The following is an 11846-nucleotide window of genomic DNA, read 5'->3' as shown; positions in this document are numbered from 1 at the left end:
GTGGAGAGTATACATATAGCATGTTTCTTGCATATGTAAGTAAGAAAGTATCTAGAGATAGTTCACAGTGGCATACACTCCTCAATAAAATAGAGTAGTAGAGTGAAAGAACATGACTCTTATAGAAAAAATAAGAGTTATGTTGAGAACTGCTGGTCTACCAACTCATTCTAGGCGGAAGTAGCAAAAACTACTTATTATGTGGTAAGTGGGTCATCATTCAAGGCAATCGGGTTGAAGATTCCAATGGAAAAATGGACAGGAAAGCCAACTGATTACTCTCATCTCAGGCATTTTGATGTCCTTTTACGTGATATACGATACCCAAGTGAGATTAAAGATGGATCCAAAATCCAAGAGATGTATCTTCTTAGAATCTATTGATGGAGTGAAAGGGTATTATCTGTGGGACCTCAATGCCCACAAGATCGTTATTAGCAGAGATATTGTCTTTGTAGAAGATCAAATGCAAAAGAGAGATATGGATGATAGCACTATTAAAATTTAGAGATTGTGCTAATATATGTTGAAAATAATCTGGAAAATGAAGATTCAGATTTTTTTGAAGCATCATCCAAAGTATGAGAACAAGAACCAATCAAGTCTGAGGCCCCAAAAGTTTGTTGGTCAACTCGTGATAGATAAATGTATGTGTGGCATTTGGATTATGTCACATATATCAATTTTGCATACTGTCTTTTAATAGAGAATGGAAAGCCATCAACTTTCTATGAAATTTTAAACAGCTCAGATGTTACTTTGTGAATGATAGCAATGCAGGAAGAAATTAAGGCTCTACACAAGATTATGACATAGGAACTCGTACTACTACCATATAAAAAAAAACCATTGGTTGCAAATGGGTTCACAAGATCAAACGTGATGGTAATAACCTAGTGGAGCGATATCGTGAAAGATTGGTGGTGAAAGAATGTATTAACGTCAATGAGATATTTTCTCCAATGATTTGACCCAGGACAGTCAGAGTGGTCTTGTCGATGTGTGCTACATTTGACCTATATTTGGAGCAGTTAGATGTGAAATTTTCATTTCTTCATGGAGAACTTGAAGGAAAGATTTATATGCTCTAACTAGAAGGTTTTACTAAAAAGGGACACTTGGTTTGCAAGTTGAACAAATCTCTATACGATCTCAAACATGCACCGAGATGTTGATATAAAAGAATTGATCCTTTCATCATAAACCTTGGATACAATAGAATCATTTCATACTGTTGTACATATTACAACAAGTTTGATAATAATGATTTCATCATTCTACTGTGGTATGTGGATGACATATTGGTAGCAAGCCCCAACAAAGATCGAGTCCAAGAACTGAAGGCACAGTTAACTAGGGAGTTTGAAATAAAAGACTTAGAACCAGCAAACAAGATTTTAGGGATGCAAATTCACCGAGATAGTAATAGCAAGAAGATTTGGCTTTCTACCCCGCTTCCTATTAATTTCAAGTTATTCTTAAGTATTCATCTAGTAATGAAGTAGAGAAGAAGAGATGTCTTGAGTACTGTATGCATCAGCAGTGGAAAATTTAAGGTTTGCTATGATTTGTACAAGTAGTGGGAGCAGTTAGTCGATACATAGCGAATCCTTGCAAAGAACATTGGAAGACTATTAAGAGGATTCTGAGAAATATCAGAGGAACATCAGATGTTGCATTATGCTGCGAAGGATTAGAATTTACTGTCAAGGGCTTTGTGCATTCAGATTTTGCAGAAAATCTTAATAAAAGGAAACCCACTACTGGCTAAGTATTTACACCAGAAGGCGAAATTGTTAGTTGGATTTCAAAATTGCAAACCATTGTGGCTTTATCAACAACAGAAGCAGATTACATAGCAGCTACACAAGCTTGGAAGGGCTATTTGGATACAAAGGTTACTGAAGGAGCTTGGGCATAAATTTTTTTATGGTTTGTGATAGTTAGAATGCAAGGAATCCAACCTTTTATTTCAGGACAAAGAATATAGGAGTACAATATCACTTCTTCGTGAAGTAGTGAAAGATACAAGAGTGGATACCAAGGAGAACTTAACAAATGTTTTGCCCAAGCCTATCAATGCTGATAAATTTGTTTGGAGTATATCATTTTATGGCCTAGTAGAGACATAAGCAACATGATAGCGACGAAGCAGAAAGGATGGTGTGGAGATTGATTGATTCTCAATCAAATTTCTAAGTGGGAGAATGTCAAAGTCAATGTCACTTTTCTAGAAGAGTGACCAATACCTTTTGATATTCAAAGTTTGAATGTCAAGTTCAAACTTTTAATTTAAAAAAAATGTATAAAAATATAAATAGTGCCCAAATTTTTAACTATAAATGAGGGGTTCACCCCTGCATTTCATTCTTTTCTTCTTCAATTCTAGAGTGAGAGACTAAGAGTTTTAATGCTCTTGAGTGATTAGTGTTTTAAGAGATTGAGTGGATTGGGGTTCTGGGAAGTGAAACAAAATATTATAATACTAGTAATCCTCATTTCACCAGTAAAGTTTCATCCTTTTGTCTTTACCCGTAGACGTAGGCTAAAAGTCGAACCATGTAATTTTTGGTGTCCTCTATGTGCTTGTTCTTCATTTTCTTCCAATTTCATTTTAGCTGTGAACCTACTTCACCAGTCAATTTCCTAACACTGATAGGGGCGGATCTGCATTGGGAGTTAAATATATGAAATTTTATTAATTTATGACTTTTTCTAAAATTTATTTTTTTTGTGACTTATATCTGATTTTTAAGCATTTACATTTGAATAGAAAAAGTAACTTTTGTGACTTTTATTGAATAGGAAAAAGTCTAAATAAGAATTAAATATATATTCTAAAAATATTTTTATAAAATATATTTATTTCTTAAACTATAAAATCTAACTACTTTTTTTTGTTTTTATTTGTAAAAATATAAATATCAAATAACCATATTTAAGATAAATAAGATGTCACTTATATTTGGGTATTAAGAAAAAGAAAAATAAATATATCATTCATATATTTGTACTCAGCTCATTCATGCTTACAAAAAATTTATACCTATTCAGATTATAAAAACAAACAAACAAATAAACAAACGCCTTAGCCTAGCGTGGGCAATTGACTTTACTGAAAAATAGTTTTCATTTAATTTTATTTTAATTTATGGAAAAATTTTCTTTTAATGTGGCAATTTCGTAGACGACTTTCTTAGTGGGATTAATTTTATAACGCAATTTTATTTTTCTCACATTTGAAATCTGTAATTGTTTTTATTTTTATTCAAAAGATTATCTTATAAATCAATCTCCAGGCTCCGCCCTTATTTCTAAGTATGAGACGTTCGCATCATTAAAAATGGGGAAGCAGCAACAACCTACTGGCCAATAGTATAGGATAGGAGTTATTAATGCATATCAGCTATTTGGTGAAATGCTCACAAGAAATGGAAATTTGACATGTATGCATTTCTCGAACTTTACCAACAAAACTTTTATAAAAGCATATTTGTGAATGATTTTCCTAAAATTTAATGTTTATCATCACCAATCTTTTTACTCCTCCAGTCTTGAGTAATTATGGTGTTGCCACCCATGCATGCTTATAGATGCTTTGGTTCCTGAGACAATTAGTTCATCAAATTAGCAGCCTTAGCCTTATATTTGCATTTTATTTTTGTCAACGTTAACTGGTTAAATTGAATCAGAAGTGAAACTGAAATGAAAGTAACTGAATGACCCGAATTTCAAAATAATAATAATTTTGTCAACTAAATGATCCTTCTGTTTGCTTTAGTATTATTTTTTTCCCCCTTATCAATTCAAGTTTGAAAGACAAGCAATGTATATACCTAAACTGAAGTTTATGGTTTCTCCGTGCTCCTTGTATTACAAGTATCAAAGCTGTGACTTCACATGAACCTTAGCAGAAGCTTCTGTGATATTATTTATGTAGCTTTTAACTTTAACAAAAGCATATGGATTTTTATTTTTTGACTTGATTTGCCAAGATGACGATGAGTGGAATTCAATTCATTTTCTATTTTTGTATTTTTTTTTTCATTCTTTAAAACCAATAATTGTGTTTTGTTGTTGCAATTTAATACATCAATAACATTTATTGCAAAATTGGCTAAATTAAAATGTGTTAACAGAATGTACAAAATAAAATGCAACTCATAATTCATAAAATTTTAGATGCTGATCAGTCTAAATAGAAAGGATGTGTTTCACCTACTCTGTTTTGTACTAATAATCAACTACGCTTACCAAATAATAATCTTTCTGCAACTGTCTGGGGGTGACTTTATTCCCATCCCTTGATCTTTATTTATTTATTCTTTGCTTCACTTCTGAACTTAGCCAAGGAACTTGAACTTTGGCTTTTCAAATGGACTAGTTTTAGCTTTTAATCTCGTCCATGATCTTCATTGTGAAGATGACGAACTATTATTCTTTTATTCTTCACTTGTTGAAGTTACGGAATATATAACTTTCTCAAAATTTTAGCAAATCGTTATTCGTCAGCTTCAGAACCTCATTAAAAAGTCATCCTTTGCACTCGTTCTCAATCAAGAAACACATGTGCTCCCTTTTGCTGTCAACTCTCTTGAATTTCACTGGATGAAGAAACCCTTTTCTCTTGGCATCTGTTCTGTTGTAATCTCCAGTCTTTGTTAATTTGTTTCTCTCCATTCCCAATCTAGTTGTGGCCTGTTGTTGTCTCTGTTTGGTTCCATATCTACCCTTTGTACTTCCACCGTGTGAAGATATTTTCTTTTTCTCCATCTCTATTACCAGTCAATAGCGCGGTTGTTGTCTCTAATATTGTTTGCATCTTTCTTCTGGTCAATACTTAAGTTATTTTGACTGATTCAATTTTCCTCTATTATCTAAATCATTCCTTATATCAATTCAATCAGTTTTGAACTAGAAACCTTTTCCTTGTTTCCATCTTCTCACCAGATTCACAACAGTTTTTAAGCTTTCTTTGATTTCTCCGCTTCCACAAACAGATACACTTGTCATCTTTGTTGTTTCATTTTCTTTTTTTTTTTTTTTTTTTTTTTTTTTTTTTTTGCCCCTCTTTCTCTCTGTTTTTCGCTCGTCGTTTATTTTCATTTCGGAACTTTGAAAAAAAGAGGATCGAAGATGGTGGAAAGCATTGTTACTGTTCTGTTAGAAGTTGTGAAATGCTTCGCTCCTCCAACAGAACGCCAACTTGGTTATTTGCGAAACTATAAAGCCAACTTTGAGAATCTCAAGGCAGAAATAGACAAGCTCAAGGATGAAAGTAAGAGCATTCAGCACAGAGTTTCTGAGGCTGAAAGAAAAGGAGAAAAGATTGAAGAGAAGGTTGAGAACTGGCTGGTTAGTGCGAACAACACCATTGAGCAGGCAGCCAAATTCATTGAAGATGGGGAGACAACAAGTAAGCGATGTTTCAAGGGCTTGTGTCCTAATTTGAAGACCCGCTATCAGCTTAGCAAGAAAGCAGAAACAGAGGTGAAGGCCCTTGTTGAACTCAAAGAAGAAGCTAGGAGATTTGATGATAGAATTTTCTACCGTACCATTGCGGAGGAGGTATGGCTAAAGTCTAACAAAGGTTACGAGGCCTTTAAATTAAGACTTTCTACTCTGAAGTCTATACAAGATGCATTGACTGATGTCAATGTCAGCATCGTTGGGGTATACGGAAAGGGCGGCATTGGAAAGACAACACTGGTGAAGGAGTTTGCAAGGCAAGCCAGTGAAGAGAAACTCTTTGATCAGGTGGTTTTTTCAGAGGTTTCCCAAACTCCAGACATAAAAAAGATTCAAGGGGAAATTGCAGAGAAACTAGGTCTGGAGTTGTCCGAGGAGGCTGAATCTAGAAGAGCTAGTAGACTTTATGAACGATTGAAGAAAGAGAAGATGATCCTTGTGATTCTGGATAACATCTGGAAATATCTTGATTTAGAGACTGTCGGAATTCCTTTTGGCGTTGATCATAGAGGATGCAAGTTATTATTAACATCAAGGGATCGTAATGTTTTGTTAAGTATGGGATCTGAAAAAAACTTCTTGATTGGCATTCTAAATGAGCAAGAAGCTTGGAGGTTGTTCAAGATAATGGCTGGTAATTATGTTGAAAATCGTGAGTTAAAATCTACAGCAACAAATGTAGCCAAGGCATGTGGAGGTTTGCCTATTGCCCTAACCACAGTAGCAAAGGCACTGAGAAACAAAGAGCTGCCTGTGTGGAAGAACGTCTTACAAGAACTCCAAACGCCTTCAGAGGCAAGCTTCGATGAAGGAGTACCAGTAGAGGCATACTCAACAATTGAGCTAAGTTACAAGTATTTAAGAGGTGAGCAACTCAAGAAAACTTTTTTACTGTGTAGTCTAATTACACCAACTTCAATTATGGACTTGTTCAAATATAGCGTGGGCTTGGGTGCATTTGAAAGTGTCTATAAGCTAGAAGATGCACATAACAAATTACATGCATGGGTCCATCAACTAAGAGACTCTTGTTTGTTGCTTGAGGATGGTGGCAGTAAATTCTTTTCCATGCATGATGTTGTTCGCGATGTTGCCATTTCAATTGCACGTCGTGACAAAATTGCATTTGCGGTGAGAAATGAGGATGTGTGGAAATGGCCAGATGCAGATGCATTAAAAAAATATCCTGCAATTTTTTTAAAGATAGTATTATTAATGACATTCCCGAAGTGTTGGAATCTCCACAACTTGGAATTTTTATTCATGTCTCCCAAGAACTCTTTTGTTGCGCCTAATGTTCCTGAGAACTTCTTCGAAAGGACAAAAAAGCTTCGGGTTTTGGATTTGACTAGAATGCGGTTATTGTCATTGCCATCTTCAATTGATCTTCTAGTAAATCTTCCGACGCTTTGTCTTGATCAAAGCATTTTGGGAGACATGGACATAGCCATTATTGGAAAGTTGGAAAATCTAGAAATCCTTAGCTTTGTGTGGTCTGATATTGTAGAGTTACCAAAAGCACTAGGGCAAGTGACTAAGCTAAGGCTGTTAGATTTAAGAGACTGTTTCCATCTAAAAGTTATTGCCCCAAATGTCATATCGAGCTTAATCCGATTAGAAGAATTGTGTATGGGTAATTGCTCCGTTGAATGGGAGGTTGAAAGAGCCAACACTGAAAGAAGTAATGCAAGCCTTGATGAATTGATGCTTTTACCTTGGCTAACCACTCTAGAAATTGATGTTAAAAATGACAGTATTTTACAGGAAGGCTTTTTGGCCAGAAAGCTCGAAAGGTTCAAAATATCTATTGGAAATGAGTCATTCATGGCTTCCTTGCCTGTTACAAAAGATTGGTTTCGCAGTCGGTCGCACTTTTTGATCAACCATAATCATGAGCGTTTAAGAGAATTGAAGCTCAAGCCTGATTTTACGGACATTTGCTCCATGAAATTGCAGGCCATCAATAACGTTGAATACGTATGGTTGGACAAGCTACAAGGTGTCAAAAATGTTCTTTTCGATTTGGACACAAAGGGCTTTCCACAATTGAAGCTTCTCTGGGTTCAAAATAATCCTGACTTCTTTTGTATTGTCGACTCAATGGAGATGGTAGCTTGTGATGCCTTTCCTCTTTTGGAGTCACTGACTCTTCACAATTTGATCAACATGGAGAGGATATGCATTGATCGACTCAAAGTAGAGTCTTTCAATAAACTCAAAACAATAAAAGTAGAAAATTGTAATGAGTTGAGTAATATCTTCTGGCTCTCCACTGCAAAATGCCTTCCAAGACTTGAGAGAATTGCAGTTATTAATTGCAGCAAGATGAAAGAGATTTTTGCTACTGGGGGAGATGCTGATGTTGACAACAATAATGCTGCTGAGAAGATAGAGTTGGCTCAATTAAGATCTTTGAGTTTGGGAAATCTTCCAGAGGTTACAACTTTTTTCCGTAATTTGAAGACTCCTTCAGCATCACCAAACAGACAAGGGCTGCAAGAGGAATTGACAAGTTCTTGCTCCAACGAAATCAATTTGGAAACACTGCTTTTCAACGGCAAGGTGCGTAGGCTAACACTTTCTTTATGCTATTGTGCATTCTCTTTTGATGTCATACGTGGAAAATAATTAAATCATTTAAAGAATTGAAAGAAAGTGAAAAAAAAAGGATAAAAAGAATCTCACGCACTCACTAATTGAGCTCTTAACAAGTAATACGAATTAGAATGCATACTCAGCTGTCAGTTGGAAATTGATTTTGACTTGAATTATTAATCTGTAATCAAAGAAGAAAATTTCAATAAGTCCTTCTCATATGGGTGTTGGATCTAACAAGAAATTAATATTTTTTTAGGTAGGGTTGCCTAATTTGGAGGCTTTGGAGATATCTGAAATTAATGTCGACAAGATTTGGCATTACAATCATCGTCCGGTCATGCTTCCTCGCTTTCAAAGTTTAACACGATTGATTGTGTGCCACTGTAACAAATTAAAATACATATTTTTAGTTTCTATGATTCAAAGCTTTGAGCATCTCCAACAAGTAGAGATAGTGAATTGTAGGGGTTTGCAAGAGATCATTTCGGAAGACAGAGTAGATCATGTGACCCCTCATTTTGTCTTTCAACGGGTGACCACTCTTATACTCCAAGAGCTACCGGAACTTAAATGTTTATACCATGGAATGCATACTTCGGAATGGCCTGCACTAAAAATTTTAGTGGTGTCTGGTTGTGACAAATTGAAGACATTCGCTGCAGATTCATCACAAAATAATGAGGATGATCAACTTGGTATTCCTGCACAACGGCCCCTATTCTTGTTCAAAAAGGTATGAAGCCGCTTTCTAGATTTCTTATCAATTAGATCATTAGCGACTTTTGACTTTGTAAAATATAACTAAACATCAATAAATTAATACTCAATAAATTGAAAACTTTTATTACAAAATTAATATTTTTGCTAGTCTGGCCTAAGGGATCAATGTACTAAATTAATAGTTAGATGAATTATTTTAGGTATAGCATTAAAAAAGAATCCTCAGTTTTCTCATATATAATCACTTACAATATAAATTAATAATTTATTATTGTGCAATAAAATATTTTTATGCCAGTATAAATCATCCTTTTTTTTTCTAATTTCTCTCTTATCTCTCAAATTAACATACAAAAATCCTAGAATGAATTTTATCACTAATTCAATTTTTCCTTTCTTTTCTTTTTTTTTTTTGGTAAAATATATATAATCTACAACAAGTACTCTAAGGTAAAATTATTGGAGAGAACATCAACTGACCTGATTAGTTACTACGTGATTGACGATGATCAGATCTTACCCAACTTGGAGTCACTGGCGTTAAGCGGAAAAGATGTGAAGATGATTTTGGACGCCGATTTCCCACAACACCTTTTTGGCAGTCTTAAAAAACTAGACATAACTTATGATGACTCGGCTTGTTTTCCAATCAGGAATGTACTTGAGAGATTTCACAATCTCGAATTACTCTTACTGTATCATTGTTCATACGAAGAGGTATTTTCAACGGAAGGATGCTTAGAGAACCGTTTGAGGAAGTTGGCAATGATAAAATGTATAGAGCTGGGCCACCTTAATCATCTGAAGCAGCTATGTAAACAAGACTCCAAACTTGACTCCATTTTTCAATATCTTGAAATTCTAAAAGTATATCATTGTCAAAATCTGTTAAGTCTATTGCCATCATCATCGGTATCTTTTCGGAACCTAGCAAAACTGGTAGCTGTCGGTTGCAAGGAATTGATACACTTAGTAACATCCTCCACAGCAAAAACTCTGGTGCGACTCGTAACAGTGCAAGTATATGGATGCAGAGCAATGACAGAGGTGGTAATAAATGACAAAGAAGGAGTTGACATAGAAGAGATTGTTTTCAGCAAATTGAAGGCGTTGATTCTGTGTGATTTAGACAGTCTCACAAGTTTCTGCTCTGCCAATTACACCTTCAAATTCCCATCTCTGGAATATCTGGAAGTGATTGGTTGTCCCAAGATGAAGACTTTCACTTCAGGAGAATCAAACACGCCTCCGAGAGTAAACGTCTCGTATGGAGAGTCAGAGGATCAACGGCGTTGGGCAAATAATGATCTTAACACAACCATACAACAATTACATACTAAAAAGGTCCGGATATACATATTACTCTCTATCTCCCATGGAAAAATTCTACAAATTTGCTTTTTTTAAATAAAATATCGATAAGATATTTGTTATAAAGTTAGTTTAAATTGATGAATAAGTATTTTATTTTCAGCTATTGGCGGGGTCGTCGTCGTACTTTATGGGTTACGACTAATTTCATTGGCTTCTTATGTCTTCGAGTTGCGAATTTGGAGAAGAAAGTCAAAGCTGGTAATTAATTCTTATTTTATTTATTTGATCTCGTGGGTTGTTTCACAATTTCATCTCAATTATTTAGAATGGCAGATTTTGCGTCATTGAGTGTCTTTTGGTCTAATTTAATTTAATTTGAGTATTTTGTTTGAGAGTTCGCTTGTTCTCTAAAATTTTATAATTCTTTGCAAGCATTTTATGATGAAATTTCATCAAAAGGGGCAACACTTGCATGTTGAAAGAGTTCAGATTTTATAATTCCTTGAAATCATGCAAACTTTTTTCTTTCTTTCCTTGCCAATTATTTATTGTCATCGTTACTGTTCCGTTAAATTTGTTTGTGCTCTGTTTGTTCATTGGAAACTTGGAAGGCAACGAAAGTACTTAAGAAAATGCTCTTGCCTATGAACACATAATTAAGAAGCTGAATATCATTCAGGGGGTAAAATATATATATATATATATAATTAGCCCATTATGCCTACAACAAATCCTTACACCATCAAAGGTTAGCTATGAACAACTATATTATGGAAATATTGTTTGAAAGCATTGGATAGAATTTTCAAAAATATCAAGTTTTCACAAACCAAAAAGGGGACTAATTTGGTCTAGTTTTGTGACAAGTATAGAAGCACAATATTTTGTCTGTTATTCTTGTTAAAATTCTCAGCACTGTGTTTGCAGAATGTCTGGATACTGATGGAGATTCAAGTCACTCTGCTTCTGTGCAACATTTGAAATGAAGCCTTTTTCCCCTCTCTATTCAAATTTTATGCTGTGAGGGGTTCCCCTTTCCATCTTCATGTGATTTACTTCATCGTGTCGCTACATCTATGATAGTGTGTGTTATATCCTGCCTGTTTCCTTTGTTTGACCATCAGAAGTTCAAAGACAGTTTATTCATTTTCTGTATAAGCTCTTTGTCTGCATTTTGACATTTCATTCTCAATATGTATGACTCAATGAGAGGTCTTTTGTTATATATATGTCCCGAATTTCTTGTGTATTTTTAGATTTGATGATGTATTATTGTCTCATTGCAAGGTCTTATAATCACTGATTCTCATTTCTCTTATACATACGTATATATGCGCAAGAAATTTGATAAATGATCTTGTCATTTTCTCAGTAAAACATCTAGTACTTTATATGTTGGAAGGGTACTAAGCAGCAGGCCAAGATTTGTCAACTCAAAGATCGTCATGTCATTTTTTTAAAATATTGAGGAATACTAAGAAATCCCAAGAGAAAATTTAGAAATACTATAGGGACTACTTCTGCATTGTTCATTTTCGTAATTACGTTCATTATTATTTTTGTTTTCAATTAATCAAACTTCAGTTCCTTAGCATTCATCTAATTATGTACTTCATCTGGAAATCCTTAATTTACTCATCAAAATGTGAACGCTAAGGAAACTGCGAAAACAAATATAAAACTACTAGCTAAGTTTATCATCACATATGATCAGCACTAGATTATCAAATAACCATAAAAGCATA

At 34.4% G+C, this 11846-nt stretch overlaps 1 protein-coding gene across 1 annotated transcript; it reads left to right on the top strand.

Annotated features, from left to right (window-relative positions):
- Positions 1–5136: 5136 nt before the first annotated feature.
- On the top strand, positions 5137–10303 carry LOC112098038 (probable disease resistance protein At4g27220). The gene is made up of 4 exons (XM_024183638.1): positions 5137–8031; positions 8324–8800; positions 9301–10131; positions 10262–10303. The coding sequence occupies exons 1-4, from the start codon at positions 5137–5139 to the stop codon at positions 10301–10303; spliced, it is 4245 nt and encodes a 1414-aa protein (XP_024039406.1).
- The last annotated feature ends 1543 nt before the right edge of the window (positions 10304–11846 follow it).

Source organism: Citrus clementina, unplaced genomic scaffold (genome assembly GCF_000493195.1).
Source record: "Citrus clementina cultivar Clemenules unplaced genomic scaffold, Citrus_clementina_v1.0 scaffold_5, whole genome shotgun sequence".
Taxonomy (NCBI): domain Eukaryota; kingdom Viridiplantae; phylum Streptophyta; class Magnoliopsida; order Sapindales; family Rutaceae; genus Citrus; species Citrus x clementina.
This window is presented reverse-complemented; position numbering and strand designations above follow the sequence as displayed.